The 19,958-nt window shown below is 39.4% G+C and overlaps 2 protein-coding genes across 3 annotated transcripts in view; one reads left to right on the top strand and one right to left on the bottom strand.

The window, feature by feature from the left end:
* The window catches only part of LOC149318074 (elongation factor G, mitochondrial-like), a 38,534-nt gene that overhangs the window by 9,579 nt on the left and 8,997 nt on the right, over positions 1-19,958 (top strand). The window contains exons 7-13 of the mRNA XM_089508960.1: positions 570-724; positions 2,471-2,555; positions 2,984-3,121; positions 5,522-5,623; positions 7,215-7,271; positions 7,972-8,109; positions 8,594-8,676. Of these exons, the coding sequence (XP_089365086.1) occupies positions 570-724; positions 2,471-2,555; positions 2,984-3,121; positions 5,522-5,623; positions 7,215-7,271; positions 7,972-8,109; positions 8,594-8,676 (758 nt within the window). The remainder of the gene's footprint in view (positions 1-569; positions 725-2,470; positions 2,556-2,983; positions 3,122-5,521; positions 5,624-7,214; positions 7,272-7,971; positions 8,110-8,593; positions 8,677-19,958) is intronic.
* On the bottom strand, positions 8,672-18,970 carry LOC149318075 (latexin-like). 2 transcript variants are annotated; one of them, XM_089508973.1, is made up of 6 exons: positions 18,788-18,937; positions 17,112-17,174; positions 14,992-15,169; positions 13,098-13,234; positions 10,577-10,639; positions 8,672-8,969 (listed from the first exon to the last, which is right to left on the bottom strand). In XM_089508973.1, exons 1-6 carry the CDS (start codon positions 18,914-18,916, stop codon positions 8,871-8,873), a joined length of 669 nt encoding a protein of 222 aa, XP_089365099.1. In that variant the 5' UTR covers positions 18,917-18,937; the 3' UTR covers positions 8,672-8,870. The 2 variants fall into 2 exon arrangements, with proteins under 2 accessions (XP_089365099.1, XP_089365098.1); XM_089508972.1 differs by lacking the exon at positions 8,672-8,969 and adding an exon at positions 9,550-10,462 and having other exon boundaries at positions 18,788-18,970.

Here is a 19,958-nt window from a genome sequence, read left to right as displayed (position 1 = left end):
CCGTTACCCTTCTGGGGCCATCCAGCTAATTTGGGTATCTGAGGATTTTGCCGGTTCCTGGAGATTCATCATTCCTTCTAATAGCAAGTGCAGTTGGTTGAGTGTGTGTTGATTTGGAAGCAAAATAGGACCATCCAAAAATAAGGTAGCAGTTTCTATAAACACAGGGGATATCCTGGTCAATATGCAGAAGTACATGTTTGTGAATTTTAAAAAATATATATTTAGACACGCAGAATGGCCTGACGAACAACTGTGAAATGCTAAGCTAGAGAGAATATTGGGGTGTCCTGAGGTAAGGTGGGGAAAGAAACTGGAGATAGAAGAATGAGAGAAAATTGTCTTATTATGGTTTACAATAAACCTTGGGAGGAGATTGGGGTTGAGAGGCATATACTGTATGCCATGGGAGGGGATTAGGTTTGGGAAGTATGTATGCCGAAATAGAGCATTTTATGGCTGAGTAGGGATTTGAACCCTGTTCTCCAGAGTCATAGTCCAATGCTCAAACCACAACACCATGCTGGTTCTCTTAATTCTAAATGCATAAACGTTTTATTTCTCCCTAGTCTGCAATCAGAAGAACAACGCTTAGTAAATCCTTTACACCTGTGCTGGTTGGAAGTGCTCTGAAGAACAAAGGTGTACAGCCTCTGCTGGATGCTGTTCTTGAATACCTGCCAAACCCTTCAGAAGTGCAAAACTATGCCCTTTGCAATCAAGAGTGAGTATGCATATTGAAAGTGGGTAAAGCACCTTTGGGTTATGCTGACACCCCCCCCCCCCCCCCCATATGGATACATGTTTTGTATCCCGTTCTACTTATTCTTGGAAAAGAAAAGCCAGAATGAAAATGGCATGAAGCTTTCACCCCAGAACGTGAACTGTTGTCCTATATGAGTTTGCTTTGAAACCACTGGGACTTTGTCCTGCATGTCATAAGATTTCTACCTATTCTTTTATGTTTTTGCTGTAAAGCAGACAATTGTGTGTGTGTGTGTTTAAAAAAAACTAAACAGTTTGTAAGCAAAAGAGGCAAGTGGTGCCAGATTAATTTTAACAAATAAGTCAATTTAACACTCAGAAACAAATGCTGTCACCCAAATTCACCCAGTAAGCTTCATAACTGGTTGGGAATCTGAAATGGCTCTCTCTAGTCCATGTGTATCCACAGTTTCTCACTGCAGCTGGCAATATGTCTGGACACACTTTTCCCAGTTCTACCATGTAGCAACTAATTTCTAGGCAGACACCTACAAAATCAAAAGCTCTGGATCTTTTCAATTGTTATCATCCCCAATTATTAATCAGAGAGGCAGTTTTTAGCTAGTTCAAACAATAGCCAGTTATGGTAGCAATTGATTTAAAGCATGAAGCTTATAAAACACATTATTTATTTATAGCATTTTTTTTTAATACAGTCACCCCTGTGTTCTCGCAGACTTGAGATCTGCGTTCTTGAATATTCACAGAGGGGCAACCTCCATTAAATTCAATAGGGCGTGCCCTTCGCGGTGTGCACTCCACACACACTCGGGGGTACCTGTCCCATGCAAGCCTATGGGGCTTGAATATCAGCGAGTCTCCATTTTCACACGTACGGGTGGTGGTGTCTGGAATGAATCCCCTGCGAAAATGGAGGGCCAACTGTATTTATATACTGCCCTATATTCAGTTTACAAGATTGATTGGGTCAATGGGGAAGGTCCTGTTGAATCTTTTTCCAGATGCATAGAGTTGGCTGAAGATAGACCAGGCATTCTTTTGTAGTGGTGAAGGTGATATTATAAACGAGGTCTGGATTCTTCCCCAGCTGTCATCTTAAGTAAACTAGCTTTGCAGGCTTTTATAGTGCTTAAAAAACTTGCAAGCTCTGGTTGAAGAGAGGTGACAGTGGGACAAAAGCAATCCTTAGTCTCTTCCCCTTTTTCCCTATGGCTTCTGTCCCACCGTTCTTCCAATACTTGGACTTGAAGTGGCATGCATCAACCTTAATTTAAATAGTACTGCTAAAACTCACAGATGGTACAATTTTTTTAAATGTTAAATTTCATCCAGCCCAACCGTATGAGAAGCAATTTTTTTTAAGGAAAGTAGAATAGCTCTCTATTAAAATCCATTCCCTCAGCAGTCTTACACTACAGCACTTTGGAGAGCAAAGACAGAGAACACCTAGCCCTCTAGTTGGACTTGTAACTCTTGCTGTTACACTGGCCATGTTGGCTACAGCTCATGGAAGCATGGAAACTGTCCAGCAACATCTGGATGGTCACACATTCCCAATCCCTGATATATAGATAGATGGTAGACAGTGTAACAGAATTGTTGTTGTAGGACTTATGCCCATTTTACACTTCCCATGGTCATGTTGAGAAAATTGATTAAAATACAGTATAACACCACAAGATGTGCAGGTGGATAAGCAATGTTAACATAATGGAATTTGAACTAAAATTTAATTTTCTTCAAGGGATTCTACGGAAAAATCCAAGATATTGCTGAGTTCGGTGAGAGACAATTCCCTGCCCTTCGTGGGCCTGGCATTTAAACTTGAGGTAAGTTTATTCTGGGGATTTTGGGTGGTGTGTGTGTGGGAGGGGTAGTACACAGAGTTTTTGAATTTACAGTGCGCCCTTGGCTTACGCAGGGATCTTTTACACACACACCCCCCCCCTGCGTAAGCCAAATACCACGCATGCTCAATCCCCATTCAAATGAATGAGGCTCGTGCATGCGGCAGCGCGGTAGCGTGCACACACCATGGGCGCGCAGCCCATTCATCCAAATGGGACGCGCTGCCCCATGTGCTCCTGCGCGGGCGGAATGTAATTAGTAGGCAGTGTCTTCATGAAAACCAGGAAAAGATCACTAATAGTGATCATTTATTTCAGGTTGTTTTGTACTGATTTTCTTTTGACATCTTTAGTTCTTGCAGCTTGTTGTCTGTCTTGATTTACAAACTGCTGTTTCGTGCCACTTGCAGGCTGGACGGTTTGGGCAGCTCACATATGTTCGTATTTATCAAGGCATGTTGAAGAAAACTGATTATATCTACAACACCAGGACTGGGAAAAGGGTGAGGGTGCAGAGACTTGTCCGCATGCATGCAGACATGATGCAGGTGAGTGTGATGACAGTTAGAATGCACTTCTGTCTAATCTGTGAGATATTTTTACTGTAAACAAACTCTTTTAGTCAGAAAAGAAGACACTGTATCCAATCATCTGTATCAAAAATAAGGCCCTTCTAGTCAAATGAGGTGGTTGGAATGGTAAATTCCTTGATTGCGCAATGAGCTTTTATTTCCACATTATACGGTTTTAAATTTTTCCCCCCTCTAAAAAAGACAGCCTTTTGGTTTTAGTGTATCCCCTGCTTTTGTGTTCAGCAGTGTAATAAAATGGGTATGGTGTGGGCTGGCCCTTCATCTGGCCCCTTATTTTAGCTATTGATTCTGAGAACATGTTGCTTTAGTCAATTTCTCCTGTGCACTGGGACACAGGCAAAGGGATTCATCCTGCAGAGGGCAAAGAACTAGCTCTGTCACGATTCCACTCCTTATATATTTTAGGCAAATAGGAATCAGGAAAAAAAAGACGAATAAAGAAAAAAAATCTTTTGACACTGTGGTGCAGGGAGTGAGATACTTTTGTCACTTATTTGAGTGATTGATCTCTTTTACAAGTGCATTAGTTGCTATTCATGCTAATGTTCTAAGGAGGCTTTTGTTTGTGTCTCAGCTAATGCAGGAATGAATCCATAGAAGGAATCATTGTTGCTGATCCATCAAAGAGTAGGAAATGACCCTGAAGGCCATTTAATCCAATCTCTAATCAAGGCAGGGAATCCACTGTTGCAGCATCCCTGATCATTGGCCATAAAAAAAAACCCTCCAACAAAGGGGAGCCCACCACCTTCTGGGACGATCTGTTCCACAACATTTTGTTTAAATTATGCCCCTCTTTAAAGATTACATATCAACCTAGGCTGTAGGCTAGGAAAATTAGCACTATTTTAATTATTTACTCTGTCTTTTTCTACTGCCCAGCTGTTACTGCTTTTCATTTAAATATTGTTTTGCTAGTGGAAAACACGCCTCTGTCTGTCTTCTGGCTCATACCAACCATTTTCTTAGCAAAATGAATAAACTGTAAAAGATTTCAGTATTACAAATGGGCATCAGGGTCAGTTTCTTTCTGCACAGTTAGCCTATGATCTTTAGCCAATGAATTTAATCTTTAGACTGTAAAAACAATATCATTGTGCTTCTTCATTCATTAATTCTGCTTCCGTTTAAAAAATGAACTCTCAGGAGTTGCAGATAGTAAAAATCCCTTTTTCTTTTCTTTCCTTGAAATGTATCTCATATGACCAGTCATCTACTTATCCTGTCTGAAAGCTACTCATCTCATGACACTCCTTCCCTTTTTAATTATCTAACTGGTCAGTTTTACATATTGACCAACTTGGTAGGGTAAGATGAATGTCTCATGGATGACTTTTGCTGGCTGATGTGTATTAGCAGATTCCAGTACAAACTGAACAGTTTAGCAGTGGGTTTTGGTTCAAGAACAAATTGGGGCTGTGCCAGAGGTGGGCAAATGTGCTATGTCCAGAGGTGTTTTCTGTTTCTTGAACACTCTGGGAGTCAAGGAACAGTCTAAATGTGTTACCAAATGGAAAGCAAAACAAAAATGGAAATGGAAAGTCCACTTTTGGTTTTGAAAAAAAAATGTATATTTTAATGTTGAAGACCTAAATATCCTAAAGGCACAAGATCCCATCTGAACTTGGAAGCTAAGCAAGGTCAGCTCTGGTTAGTACTTGGATGGGAGACTGTCAATGAACACCAGATACTCTATAGGCTGTATTTCAGACGAATGAACTGGCAAAACCACTACTGAGTATTCCTTGCCTAAGAAAACCATATGAAATTAATGAGGTCACCATGAGTTGACAGGCAACTTGCAAATCCACAAACAGTACAGGGGCTCTGCAATTTATTTTGAAAGGTGAATTACTGCATCGAGAGATTCCAGGAGAGGCCATTCACATTTTGCCAAAAGGGTCACTTAATTCACCCTTGCTATTCACTAGTTTGGAAAACAGAATTCTAAATCCATGCTCATTTGCAGATGCTGCTCTTTAAGATTGAATTTAATGCTGTTAATGAGAAGGCTCACGCCACTGAAGACAGTGGTTGGGAAATGCTGAGCCAGTTTCCTTTATGCATCTATGCTGGTAATTCTATCAGTATGAGTGCCATGTGTTTTGTATGTACATGTTAAATTTATTCGTTTTACGTTCTGGATGTTTTTATACTTGTTTGGATGAATCTCTTTTTTCTGATAATCAAGATAAATTTGATATGCAGCCCTTACTACTGCTATAGAATGGTTAACCAACCTGTGTTCAGCACAAGCAGGCTTCACTTGAATCAGCGTTGGAGTTAACTCGCCATTTCTTTAATAATCACTCTTAATACTGTAAAGTGTATCTGTAATACTGTTTGCTTTGCTAGGATGTGGAAGAAGTTTATGCAGGCGATATCTGTGCATTGTTTGGCATCGACTGTGCCAGTGGTGATACATTTACAGATAAGTCTAGCACCGACCTTTCCATGGTAAGTTCTTTCTTAACTGAGCTGCTGTTATTTTAGATTTAGGATAGTATCCAGAGTTGTATTAATGGGAGACTGCTTAGTCAGTGGACGTGGTCCCTCTTTTCCATCTTCAGCAGCTTCCTGCAGATCTGCTCTAAAGCGTCTTCAGATCCTCCAGAACAGATTTTAAGACCTTTTTGGAGAAGGAGGCTCACCATGTTTGCATTCTTCCAATGGAAGCAGTGAATGTAAAGCTTTCACTGGCTTTCACCCTTAATTCTTAAAAATATACTCAGTTGTCTTCCACAAAATCAAAATGTCCTCATTACAAAAGAAACTTTTAGGAAAATGGTATTTATTTTTAAGACTTCTTTTACAGCTATTACAAACTTTTACAAACTAAAAACATAGTATGTAAGATTATATGAATGAAAACTCTATAGTATTGTTTCATGAAAGGGCATGGTCAGGAATTTACATTGCAATGAATACCATTCTGTTTTGTATTTAAGTACCGTGGTCCCTCAGTATCCACTGGGGATTGGTTCCAGAAAACCCCATGGATAACAAAATCCGTAGATGCTCAAGTCCCATTAAATACAATGGCATAATGAAATAATGTACTTTATATAAAATGGCAAAATCAAGATTTGGTTTTTGGAATTTTGAATCCATGGCTATGGAGGGCTGACTTTATCAGATCGTTAGGTATACAATATTGTTTGAAATCCCAATATTCTTCAAGGGAGAAGGAATTTCAATAGCCTGTTTTAGGAGATTATTAACCTCTTGTATTCTGATGGGCTGCATGCAGCAAGACAGAGAGCAGAGACACAAAGTAGGCTTGAAGTATCTTGGCCTCTGCTCAACCAACATAGTGACATGAATGAATGAAACAGGGAGATCCCACACTTACCTGAACACAGGATTTCTCTGAGCCATTTCATTCCCCAGCCCCAAGGTGACAAAAGTCAAAAAGACTTCATGTAAGCCAGCTACCTATATCTCATGCCCCTGTCATTAAAGATGCTAGATATAAAATATTGCCTGAGCATGGCCAAAGTGAAGAGAATTCATACCTTCAAATGGTCAAAATATTTTTTGAGAGGATCAAGGGCCCAGTTCAGGTATAACAATCAATGTCAAACTAGCAACTAGACATCTGCCTAAATGCATTTCCCTCTGGCATAATACAAACCTTCTGTGGTTTATAAAACCCACAGCTTTCCATTACCTCTAAACTGGAAACCTCTGACTATAAACCAAATTATTAAACTAGGATCTGAATCTCTAATGCAGAACTGTGGTTTAACAAAATCTGGAAGTTTTGAATTATGAATAATGGCATAAGAGATATGTGGGTATTCTTTTAATAAACCATGATTAATTATATCAAGATTGTTTGCTTGAACAGGCCTGAATTTTGTAGGTAAATAAATTCATTAGGTAAGGAGAAAATCTGATGGTCATCTGCTAGGAATGTTTTCTTAATGGGAAGTATATACAAGCGTAGTTTTTGAGCACACATTAATTTGAGTGTAAATTTGTAAAGAATATTTCCAGTGGTTTTATACTGACAAATAGTTATTTCAAACTAATTCTCTTTGTTTAGGAATCTATTCATGTTCCTGATCCTGTCATTTCAGTAGCAATGAAGCCATCCAACAAGGTAAGAGTCTGAAGTTATTATTATTTTTAAAAGTAGATGTCATTACTTCTAGAGTTTGTTGGTGATCTGATTTCAGATGAAATATGTGTATTTAACTGCATTTATCAAGTCTGTTCAGAAATAACTAAACCATGTCTTTTGATGTGGAAGATCCCTTCTACTACCAAATGTTAATAAGTTTTTTGCTTCAGCAGAAAGTATGCATGGATATGCTCAATGCTATTCACATCCTAATATCAACATTTCCTTGAGAGAAGTTAAAGATTGTTTCATGAGCCTCTAGAGTTTGTTGAAATTGTCCCACTCTGTGTTGCTGCCTTTCAAGATGAGAGTTCATGGCAGGGGGTTGGACTGGATGGCCCTTGTGGTCTCTTCCAACTCTATAATTCTATGATTCTATGACTACTCAGGGGGAATGGGCCTTGCATAATGAGATACTGTGTATTTTTTGCTTTCTTTTTAACTTCTTTTAACCGTTTTTAATTTTATTGATAGTTTAATTATATACTAAACTTTCATATGAGGTGAATTTTTTAGCTGTACTTGTTTTAATTGTTATAACCTATCTTGAGTCACAGGCTGGGAAAGGGGCAGAATATAAATAAATATCACAATAATAATAATTGTATTGGATGGTCAGCCCCTTGGGTCATAAAATTGAAGACATTAATTTACACTTGTGGATTCTCTTCCACTCTAGAATGATTTGGATAAATTTTCAAAAGGTATTAATCGCTTCACAAGAGAAGATCCCACATTCCGAGTTCATTTTGACACGGAGAACAAAGAGACAATTGTTTCAGGAATGGGAGAACTACATCTTGAAATCTATGCTCAGGTGATGATTAAGATTGTATTGATAAACTATGCTGCTGAATCTCACTTTTCTTTCTGAAAGTGTTTCTTTAAATTCAGCCGGTAGTCTAGCTGTGTTTATTGCTTCCATGCATAAGAATGCTGTAAATTATATATTAATGGTTCAAATTCTACAACTGGAACAAAGTTAACAATTCCTTGTGAGCATAATTTATGAAAAATTTGTTGAGGTTGAAGATTCCCCCCCCCCCCCAATTGCAGAATAGGGATAAAAACAATACTGTCCCCAAAAGTATCTCCTTCAAAGGAGGGTGGGGGCATGTGTATATAAGGCATTCTAGTTCATTACCGAGAAAAACCTCAACGGAAATTAAAATTTGGCCTCTGTCTAATATACGATTGTAAAGAGTATTAAATATTGATTTGTTTATTTCTTTAGCTTGGCTGAATATATTTGGCACCATACTTAAATCTGTATAATTGTGTTTGTTTGTTTTTTAACCCAGCGAATGGAAAGAGAATATGCTTGTCCTTGTGTTACTGGAAAGCCTAAAGTAGCCTTTAGAGAGAGCATTGTGGCAACTGTACCGTAAGTATTCACTGTTGCAAACAATTACCAAATCAAGGTCAGGAGATTATTGCTCTGGTTCTTACAATATGCATAATGTTGGTAGAATTTTTGAACCTGACTAAACCTATTGTGTAGCCCTTGTTCTATCTGAATACAGTTGCTTTATAGAAGCACTTAATAACATCTTTAAGAGTAGCACAGAAGGTGTGTAGCTAATCTTGAGCTGCACGTTTTGGCTGGCGGCTGTTCCGTGTTACTTTCACTCCATGCTGTGGATTCCATAAAACTTGCATATGCCAAGGAATAATTTCCTGTAAATAAAAGAGCACCAAATAGTAGAAAAATCTAAATATTAGAAAATCCAGGTAACTATTTGAGCTTTGCTCTTCTTGCAAAAAATCTTTTCCTCGTCTAATAAGTTCACTTTTTTCCCTTCCTTCTCTCTCTCTCATCCTTTCTCATTTGTATGTACATGAAGTATAGTGAGCTATAGATGCGAACAATCCAGAAGGTAGATTCTAAATAATGGCAAATAATCCCACACATTGTTGTTTTAAGGTAAACCTTTTCAAAGCTGTAGTATACAGTACAAGTAGGCTGTCCGTATAATTAATATAAATTGATGTGGACAAAGCATAGTCCACACGCTGTGTGCACCCACTCTGGAGAGGCATCCTTAAAACCTCTAAAGTTGGACTTTGGGGCGATCTGTTCCATAGGCACAGGGGGGTTAATATTGGAAATGTCATGAGCTGAATCCACAGATTCTCTTCCTCTAATGAAAGCAGCCTTCCTCTAACAGAGGTGGTGAACCGATGGAAAAAAGATTCTATTTTAAGGAGGGTGGAGCTACACTTTATGATAAATTTTGAGTACAGTACCTTACAACCCTATGATTCCACAGAAAGACATAAAAGATATTTTATGTATAAGAAGCTGGTTCAGAAGACAAGTCATGAAAAGTTCACCTTCTGTTCAGTTATTTGTGTCCTTAGCTTGTAAAATTATGAAAATGTAACCCAAGGCTGCTACATTTACAATAAAGGCCCAGTTAGAGCTATGCATACTCCATGCTGAAAAAATAATACTACTGCACCTAATTAGCTAGCATTGCCAACTAGTCTGAAAAAAGAGATTACAGCTTTGGCTTTTCCTCTGTCTTTAGAAGGTTGATTCCAAATGATTGAGTGAAGCTTTTCATGTCAGGGAGTAAAGGCTTATTACCTCCCAAAAGCTGATATTCTAATTGCTGTTGAAAGAACACCTAGAGCAATAGATTCAAAAGTGAGCAACCTTCAAGTGACAACTCAAGTTATTAGCAAAAAATTATATAATATCATGTAATTGTTAAGTTTGCCTAAGTGTATTCTGGATTGTCCCACACCCTTGAGAATTTTCTTCAGCCCTTCCTCTAGTTTCTGAGATTGCAGCAGGCATTTGTAGCTTACTTTCAAAGACAGATATGGAGCCATAGGAGTCAAGATTTTTTAGCATTAGGAGCTTTTTTTTTTCCAAATTAAAAACAAACAGATTCTTAGGAAATAAAATTCTGTTGCTCTGGATGACATTCTATTTTTTTCTGTCTGCACTCCCTCTAAATCATGGCATGTGCATAGCACAGGAGGCTATGCCTTCTCTTGAACTGGCATTGTAACCTGCCTCCCAACACATTAATTTCCAGACTGTTTTGATTCGGTGTTATCCTGCACAGCAATCCCATCAGGCTGGGCATCAAACTCCTAATTCCCTTGCTCTCAGCTGTGAGGTGCTTGAGTGTTGACATCTGTTCTGGATGCCTGTTGAACTTGAGTGTTGGGAGAATCACCTTATTAGAATCACCTTTTTGCAGGGAATACTCTTAAACCCTCCCCAAATAAAATTCTTTTAAACTAATAAGTAATTAAATAATGTTACTTACTTGGGAAACAATATCATGGATTAAAACCACATAGGAAAATTCAAGATAGTCATCATTTCTCTTCTGAAACCAATAAAAGGTGAAAAAATACACTTTATTAAGCTCAGCTCAAATTTAAAATGTCTCCATTGAACATGAAATGATGGAGAGCTGTATAAACAAACAAGAGGTTTTATTTTGTTTTATTTGGTCATTTTAACTTCATATAATTTGGGAGGCAAAGCCCAGAGATTTAAGTAGTCTGAGGCTTCTTGAGTAACTGTGTCCTATTTTGTTTGTTTTAATTCTTTTAAAAACAACAATGAATGATGATATTATCATAAGGACCAATACTCCTTTTTTCCCATAAACAACTTAATAAGGCCAGAAGTGACTCGTGGGTGTTCTCATCTTAATATTAAAACACTCTGGACAATTCTTCCTGATCTTGGATTCTTCTTGATATTTATGCTCTCAGATCTTTTGGGCAGATCTATAGATCTTTGAAAAGGAATCGTCAAACAGGAAGTAATGTCCTGTTCCCTGTTGTAATTTAAAGCACATGTGTAGAAATATCTAATAGTAAAACCGAGTGTTTGCCATTTATTAACACAACTGTTTTGAATGCCAAGAAGAATCTGTTTGTTTGGATTCTCGACCCTAACTGTTGATCAGAATTTGTGCTGTTCCCAACAATAAAATTTTAGTAGTAATGGTGGAGATGATAGTGAGCCAGCATAGCAAAGGGGCTTGAGTTTCAGACTAGTATTCTGGAAGACAAGATTTCAAATCGCTGCCCAACCACAGAAACCTACTGGGTGACCCTGAGCAATCACACTTCTCAGAGGAAGGCAATGACAACTCTCCTCTGAATAAATCTTGCCAAGAGAACCCTAGGATAATGTCACTATAAGTAGGAGTTGACCTGAAGGCAGATAACAACTTGTAGTAAAAATAATGACTCTATACTGTGTCATTAAATTTGATAAAAGCAGTTGTAAAAACATGGGGTTTCTTTTTCTGTAAAATGTTTGTTTAACCTAGCAGTTCTATACAAATATAGATTGTGTCTTACTGGATGGCCCTTGTGGCCTCTTCCAGCTCTGTGATTCTATGAGATATATACAGTGGGCCCTTGGTAACTGCTGGGGCTTGGTTCCGGGACACTCCCCCCCCCCCCCCATGGATACCAAAATTTGTTGATGCTCAAGTTCCATTAAATGCAGTGGCATAGTAAAATGACGTCCCTTATATAAAATGGGAAAATCTAGGTTTGCCTTTTGGAATTTCTATTTTTGTTTAATATTTTCAAGCCGTCGATAGTTGAATCCGTGGATAAAGAATTCATGGATATAGAGGGACAATTGTATTCAGAAATATTAAAAACATTCTTGAAGTGGAATGGGCAACCTCTAGGTATCCAAAACTGTCTCTGCTTACCCAGCAACATGGAGGGTGGCACCTGCTCCTATAGCCCACATACCCATTGCCCTCCCCTTCCCCCCAATAGTCTTGTTTTTTATTCCTGGGCCCTAAACAGCCAACCATGCCATCAGAACATGCTGTTATTAGAGCTTTTGTTAAGCAGAACATTTTAACTAGTTGGAAGCCACATTGACTTAACTAGTTGTAAGCCTACTAGCAGAAAACATCACAGACTTGGAACAGCTACTAAGGAAGATCAGGGAGGAAAGCGCAAAGGCAGAATTACTGATCAACATAAAGAAAACAAAAATAATGACCACAGAGGATCTACACAAATTTAGACTAAACAATGAGGAAATTGAAATAGTAAAAGAGTTCCTGTACCTTGGATCAGACATTGATCAGAACAGGGACTGCAGTCAAGAAATCAGAAGACTAGGAATGGGAAGGGCAACTATGAAGGAACTAGAAAAGATCTTAAAGAGTAAAGATACACAACTGAGCACAAAAGTTAGAATGGTACAAGCCTTTGTATTCCCCATTACCATGTATGGGTGAGGCAGCTGGACAGTGAAGAAAGCAAATAAGAAGAAATTGAAATTTGAGATGCTGTGTTGGAGATACCATGGACAGCCAAAAAGACAAACAAATGGGTCCTAGAACAGATCAAGTCAGAAATCTCCCTGGAAGTCAAGATGATTAAGTTGAGACTATCATACTTTGGCCACATCAGAAGAAGGCATGTCTCATTGGAAAAGACAGAATCCTAGGAAAGGTGGAGGGACATAGAAAGAGAGGAAGACTGCATGCTATTAAGGATATGGGTATGAAGTTGCAGGACCTAAGCAGAGCAGTGGAGGATAGCAAGTCTTAGAAGAGTCCCATCCACGGGATCACTAGGAGTCAAGATCGAGGGCAATAAAAAATAACAACAAAACATTGAATCCTGTATAGGGAAAAGGGCAGTTTAATTGGAAGGATGAATAGGTAGAACATTGGCCACTTTGGGCTGTCATCAGAGAGATCATCTCACAAACAGTTGCTTTCTGCATGGAAGTGGAAAAGAAGCCTTGGAAGAAAACAACCTTTAAATCCCTTGAAAGTGAAGCTAACTTACCACTTGCTTGACACTTTCAATTTGTGCCATTTTGTACCAGGTATCTTCTGTGGAATTCTGCCATATTACATACCCACAGGCAACCCAGGCTAAATGCCGAACAGGCTCCATTTCTGCATCCACATTTCCGTAACTGTCTGGCAACAGAAACAAAGTTAGTATTGAAATGGGGAGTGTCTGGAGATATTTTTTTCTCTAGGTCAGTGGTTCTCAACCTTCATAATGCTGTGACACTTTAATACAGTTCCTCATGTTGTGGTGACCCCCAACCATAAAATTATTTTCCTAAGACCATTGGAAATATGTGTTTTCCAATGGTCTTAGGCGACCGCTGTGAAAGGGTCATTTGACCCCCAAAGGGGTCATGAGCCACAGGTAGAGAACCGCTGATCTAGGTATTATATAGATATTTGCATGCTTTCCCTCAGCCCCTCCTCTCACACTCTAGTAATAAAGTATTCAAAAATGTCTAGTAATGTAACTCCAGCAAATATTTAGTGAAATATATGCAAATTTAAAGGTCTTGCATCAGCTTGCACAGCTTGTGTGCTTTATTTTTCATCCATATTTTGGACTTGTGTTAGAGCTCAGTTTAGAAAAATACAGAACTGCATGGTTAAAGTATTATGACTAGGATTCATGTAGTTTTCCTATCAAAATTCATCTTTCACTCTGTTAGAATAATATATAAATGCTGTATGTATATGTGTGTGTGTGTATACACACACGCACACAAACACACACACACCTCTCTATCTATACCATAACCATAGATACTAAGCTTTATTGTTAACCATAAAGATTGTGTTAAAGCTGAATATAAACATCCAAATTTTGCACCAGAAACCAGCTTTGCACATTTTAGATAACTTAGTAGAATGAAATGTAACAATATTTTTCAGAACAAATAGCCATATTAGTTTCTTGCAGTAACATCCCCTCCCAAAAGGATCAGGTAATGGTGATTGTTAATTGTTGTCAAATAAGTTTCAGGTTATGGTGACTCTGTGAAGACTCCCTGTTATTAAAGGCCCAGCTAATGTCTTGTGAACTCAAGGCCATGGCTTTCTTGAATCTGTCCATCTACAATTTGGTTTTCCTATTTTCCTACTGCCTCACACTTTGCTGAGCATTATCATCTTTTTTTTAATGAATCATCTTGTCTCATGATGTGTCCAAAGAAAAACAGCCACAATTCAGTCATTTTGGCTTCTTGGGAGGGTTTTGGCTTGATTTGCTCCATTTATTTGTCTTTTTGGCACTTCATGGTATCCATAAAACTTTCCTCCAGCAACACATTTCAAATGAACACTTGTGGTGTTTCACCTAATTTATTATGGCATAGTTTAATCTGGCTTTTGTGGAGCAGAGCCTACTTCCACAGATGCACAGAGTGTCAAAATGAATAGCAGATATACACTCACTTGGGTATAGGGAAAAGATAAATGTTAGCAGCAAGCTCAAGTGGAAATAAGATGTAAGAAACAGACTTACTGAATCTCACAAGTCTCCATAACCTCACTGCTATTATTTTTCCTGCCAGTTCATGATGACATTCCATACATCTGATGATATAGACTCTTGTCTACAGAAATATATGCCATAGTAAATTAATATCATGTCATAATAAATCGGTTTGTTTTTAAGTGACACAAGACTTATTGTTTCTGGTATAATAATACTGTTACACAGCCCTATTATCAAATGAACACACATGCCATGCTCTGCTTGGAGGGAATGGCTGCCTAGAAATCTTAGCAAGAGCACATCAATTTGGAAACAGGATACACTGCACCGTTTTGTTGCAGGATCCACTTGTGATATTTCAAAACTTCTGTTTTAACATTCAGAAAGCAGAATTTCAAGTCATAAAAATATTTAAAAGAAAAAACACCTGGAATATTTTGTGCTTCTAGTGGTTCAGAGAGATTCTTGATCCTGTTGTAAAATTTGTTATCTGCTTGCTCTGTATTGGTCCCAAACTCCCCTTCCACAGTATAATGCACTTCTGGAGCAACATGTGGATCACCATGATGATAAAGTATCTCAGCTGTGCAGTTCACAGGACTGTCCTGTTAAAATAACAACAACAACAACAACAACAACAACAACAACAACAACAGTAATTTAACAGGTTAAAATTTCATCAGAATATGCTAGCATGTTCTAATGAGAAATACATTATATTTCATTCTTGTATTTGATACTATTTAAATAAGATATAGCTAAGCTATTATTTGTTTTGGAATGGTCATGCATTTTACTTTATCCACCTCCCAGTATGAATCCTGAACACTTTGAATAATTGAAGGCTACTATGATTTTTTTTTAAAATGTCATGTAGATTATCTCCCCTCTATCTTCTTTTCCCCAGTTGCTCTAATTATTATATTTGTTATTAGTTATGCTTATAACTTGTCTTTCAGTGTGCTCATGGCAACAAATATGGTCCTTTCCTTCTCCCCTTTATCCTCATAACAACCCTGCAATATAGGTCAGTATGAGAAGGGATCAATGGCCCATGGTCATCCATTTTTAATCACTCAGTGGGTACTTTAAACTATGTCCAGCATTGTAATTACAGTACACTAGCTCTCATGATGGCTGGAATTACACAGATGAATAATACCACAGCCCTTATCCTGTAATAGAATCATCCTGTGATGGAAGCTTTGTGTTACAGGAATGACTGTTCCATGATTATGACAAATACTTGTAGAAATCACAGGGGTTTCCCAGAGCTAACATCAGAGCTTGACTGCCTGTCTGAGAAAGTGGTCTGACTCTCTTGTGTGGTTTTCAGCAGACGTAGTTCAAAGTGTTCAATTTGAATGGTTTCTCATAGAATTATAGAGTTAGAAGAGACAAGGGTCATCCAGTCAAACCTCCTGCCATGGAGGAACACAGAAACAAAGCACCCCCGACAGATGGCCATCCAGCCTCTGTTTAAAAATCTCCAAAGAAGGAAACTCCACCACTCTCTGAGGGATTGTGTTCCACTGTCAAACAGCTCTTACTGTCAGGAAGGTCTGCCTAATGCTGAGGTGGAATCTCTTTTCCTATAGTTTGCATCCATTGCTCTGGGTCCTATTCTCTGGAGTTGCAGAACACAAGTTTGCTCCATCCTCAATATGACACCCTTTCAAATATTTAAACAGGGCTATCATGTCACCTCTTGACCATCTCTTCTCCAAGCAGAATGTACTCAGCTCCCTAAGTCTCTCATAGGGCATGGTTTCCAGACCCTTCACCATTTTGGACACACTCCAGCTTCTCAACATCTTTTTTGAATTCTGGTGCCCAGAACTGGATGCAGTATTCTTGGTGAGGCCTGACCAAAACAGAATATAGTGGCAATATTAATTCCCTTGATCTAGACTCTACTTCTGTTGATGCAGGCCTAGAATCATATTGGCCTTTTTAGCTGCTGCATTCCACTGTTTACTCATGTTCAACTTGTGCTGTATTAGAACTTCTAGATCCCTTTCACATGTAGTCTTTTTAAGCCAGATATCCCCCATCCTATATCTATCATTTCATTTGTCCACCCTGAGTGCATCTTATTCTTTTGTCCAAGTCGCTGATAAAGATGTTGAATAGCACTGGGCCAAGGACAGAACCTTGTGGCACCCACTGGTCACTTCTCTCCAGGATGAAGAGGAGCCATTGCTGAGCACCCTTTAGGTTCGGCCAATCAACCAATTACAAATCCACCTAAGAGTTGCATTGTCCAGCCCACGTTTTACTAGCTTGTTTGCAAGAATATCATGGGAGACTTTGTCAAAGTCCTTACTGAAATCAAGATATGCTATCTCCACAGCATTCTCTTCATCTACCAAGCTGTAATTTTATTTTAAAAAAAGAGATCAGATTAGTGTGCCATGACTTGTTTCTCAGAAACCCGGGTTGACTTTTTCTAATGGACTGTGTTGGAAAAATTCTGGTTAGAAAACATGCATATAATGCTAAAGCCCTAAAAACTCAAACTGACAATAAATGAAAAGCAGAACTTACTTTCTTAAGAATTTCTTCCATTGTAAACTTCAGGCGGTATTTATGCCCAACACCTGGAATGTCCTTTTTTAAAAAAAGAAACAGTTGTTTTGCTTATTATGAATATCTTGCCAGATTCAGGTATCATTGTTGAAAATAAGGAAATGTTATGATTGTGGAGGAGACCCAACCCCCCTCCAACCCCCTCCCCATAATATCCCTTTGATTTCAGCAGGGAAGCCATGCATTTATTTTAACTTTCTACTGGTGAAATAAGTGGGATTTAAAGGGCTTCAGTTTAACTAGATAGCTTCCTGTGTTTAAAAGCAGAAAACAGATGTCTCTTAGTGACACACTGTTGGTATCACGAGCGTGTGACAGTGCTGATGGGGAAGTGATAGCTTATACTTTAGAGCCGAGCGGTGGTAGGAAATTGGGAGACAGAACTTGGGAAGCTGTGAAAACTCTTGACTTTCTGTCCTATAAAATTATGGCCAAAGGGTATGCTCTGTTGATTTCTGTATTAGCTGCATTTTGATCAGGGAATCAGCGCTGAGGAACAGATGAACACCTTCATTTGAGTCTAGCAGGAATGGTGTCTCCAGATGTTGGATTGCAACTACAAAGGCCTCCCCCCAAGTGGTGGATTTACAGATTAGATCTTATGGGTATTGCAGTCCAGCATGGGGAGGGGGCATAGGTTCCCAACACCAGGTGTAGAGAGGAAATATTTCCAATGATCAACCTTGGAATTTTTATTTTCCCCATTGAACAGGCTGAGTAAATGTTGGACATGTATTCCTCTATTGTTGCAATTGCCTTTCTTTGTTTCTGCCTTGGTGCGGGTAAAGGGACAGGCAGAGGCCATCACAAGCTAAACCTGAAAGCTAGATACAGGGATGGGAGGCTGTCCACACTCTGCTTCAGGAGATAAAATGTTGTTACTGTGTGCCTTTCAGTCATTTCCGACTAAGGCAGTTCTGTCACAAGGTTTTCTTGGCAAGATTTATTCAGAAGTGGTTTGCCTTTGCCTTCCTCTGAGGCTGAGAGAATGTGACTTGTACAAGGTCTCCCAGAGAGTTTATAGTCGTTTTGTGGGACCTTTAGCCTCCTGTCAGAGAGCTCTGTTGCCACAACGAAGAAAAATTCCCAGAATCCCATAGCACAGAGCCATGGCAGTTAAAGTGGTGCCAAACTGGATTATTTTCTGCAATGTAGATGCAGCTGGTGTCACTTGTCACAAGCAGTACTTGCTGACATTCCCTCTTCTGCACAAAGCATGAAAAAGGTACATACAGGGGCCAGGATGAAAACTGGAGAAGAACCCCTCTACCTCAAAGGGTTTAGTGCTGAAATGCAATCTGGAGACCAGGGTTCGATTCCTAGCTCAGCCATGAATCCCACCGGGTGACCCTGGGCAAGAGGTCACACTCTCTCAGCCTTAGGAGGAAGGCCATAGCAAATGTTCCCCGGGACAAATATTACCCCCAAAAAACCCCACGACCACATTGGAGACTAAACCCAGTTTGAGAGTGCTTTAACTCTGCTATGGAATTCTGGGAGTTGGAGTTTGTTGCTCTGCTCCGCTCTGGCCCCCACAACAAACTCCAACTCCCAGAATCCCATAGCAGAGGACCAGACAAAGAGTTAAAGCGGTGCCAAACCGGTGTATGTCTGGTTCCAGCGCCTGCTCTCACCTCCCTGTTGGCTTGGCGCACTTCCCTCAGGGCGAAGAGGCGGTGGGGGCTCCCGTGCTGGTAGTTGACATAGCTCTCCACAGCCCCCGCCGCCCGGGAGGCAGCCGAGTGGGACGGAGGGATCTCCATGGCAGCAGCAGCAGCAGCGCGGCGGGTCTCCTCCGCCTCCGCCTCGGCCAGGCCCAGGAGGGAAGCAGGAAGAAGAAGAAGAAGAAGGAACAGCAGCAGCAGCAGCCAGACAAAATGGAGGGCGGGGAGGAGGGCGCCCCAAGCGGGGCCTGGCTGCTGTGAGGCGCCGAGCAGCCCCATGGATGAGGCCTGGTCCCTAGTGAAGCAGGGGATGGAGCCCTGGAAGAAAGCCCGGCCATGGCCACAGAAGGAGGAGGAGAAGAAGAAGCAGCAGGAGGAGGGACTGTGCTTCGGCCCTTTGCCTATCCAGAACATTTAGCCCTCAAAACACCACACACACAACCTCCCCCAGGGGAAAGAATGATAATAATACATTTTATTTGTATAATTTATTAATTATGTTTATTTATATTTTATTTACAACAGCAAAACATCAATAAAATAACATAGGATACACAAATACACACAACCAAAACTACACGATCCTCCATCCTCCTCCCACCTACCTTAAAACTGAACAATGCCATTATAAAATGCAGATTAAAATGGATTAAAATAAATAATAAAAATAAATTTATATAATTTATTGATTATATGTATTCGTCCTAAGACAAAAAGCGATAAGCAATGTGCAGCTCCAAATAAAATCTTCAGAAATATAAATTGAATAGTAAGGATTCACCATTATTAATTTTTCATTTGTTAATCCCACACTTCATCACTAGCCACAAAGGAGGGCAACTTGGCACAAATACATTCATTTCATATGGCTTACTTACAGCTATATGGCATGTGCTATAGTTTATTACATTACTCAATCATTTTTTAATGAACTTCATTAAAATGGTATGTTGGCTTGAAATATACTAACAGAACTTTGAAAAACTGGACTTTACTAGCAACCAACCCTTGACTGAATCTACATCTATAAGTTATTCCTTTCATTTGTCCATTGTGCTGAAATTAAGTGGGGGAGCCCTTTCAATATTTGCGTTGTGTCCTCAAGCAGCCCATTGCCTCAAAATTTTGCTGTTTGTTTCCC

This window comes from Sceloporus occidentalis, unplaced genomic scaffold (assembly GCF_023333645.1).
Source record: "Sceloporus occidentalis isolate IW3139 unplaced genomic scaffold, rSceOcc1.0.p SCAF_2, whole genome shotgun sequence".
In the NCBI taxonomy this organism is placed as follows: Eukaryota; Metazoa; Chordata; class Lepidosauria; order Squamata; family Phrynosomatidae; genus Sceloporus; species Sceloporus occidentalis.
This window is presented reverse-complemented; position numbering and strand designations above follow the sequence as displayed.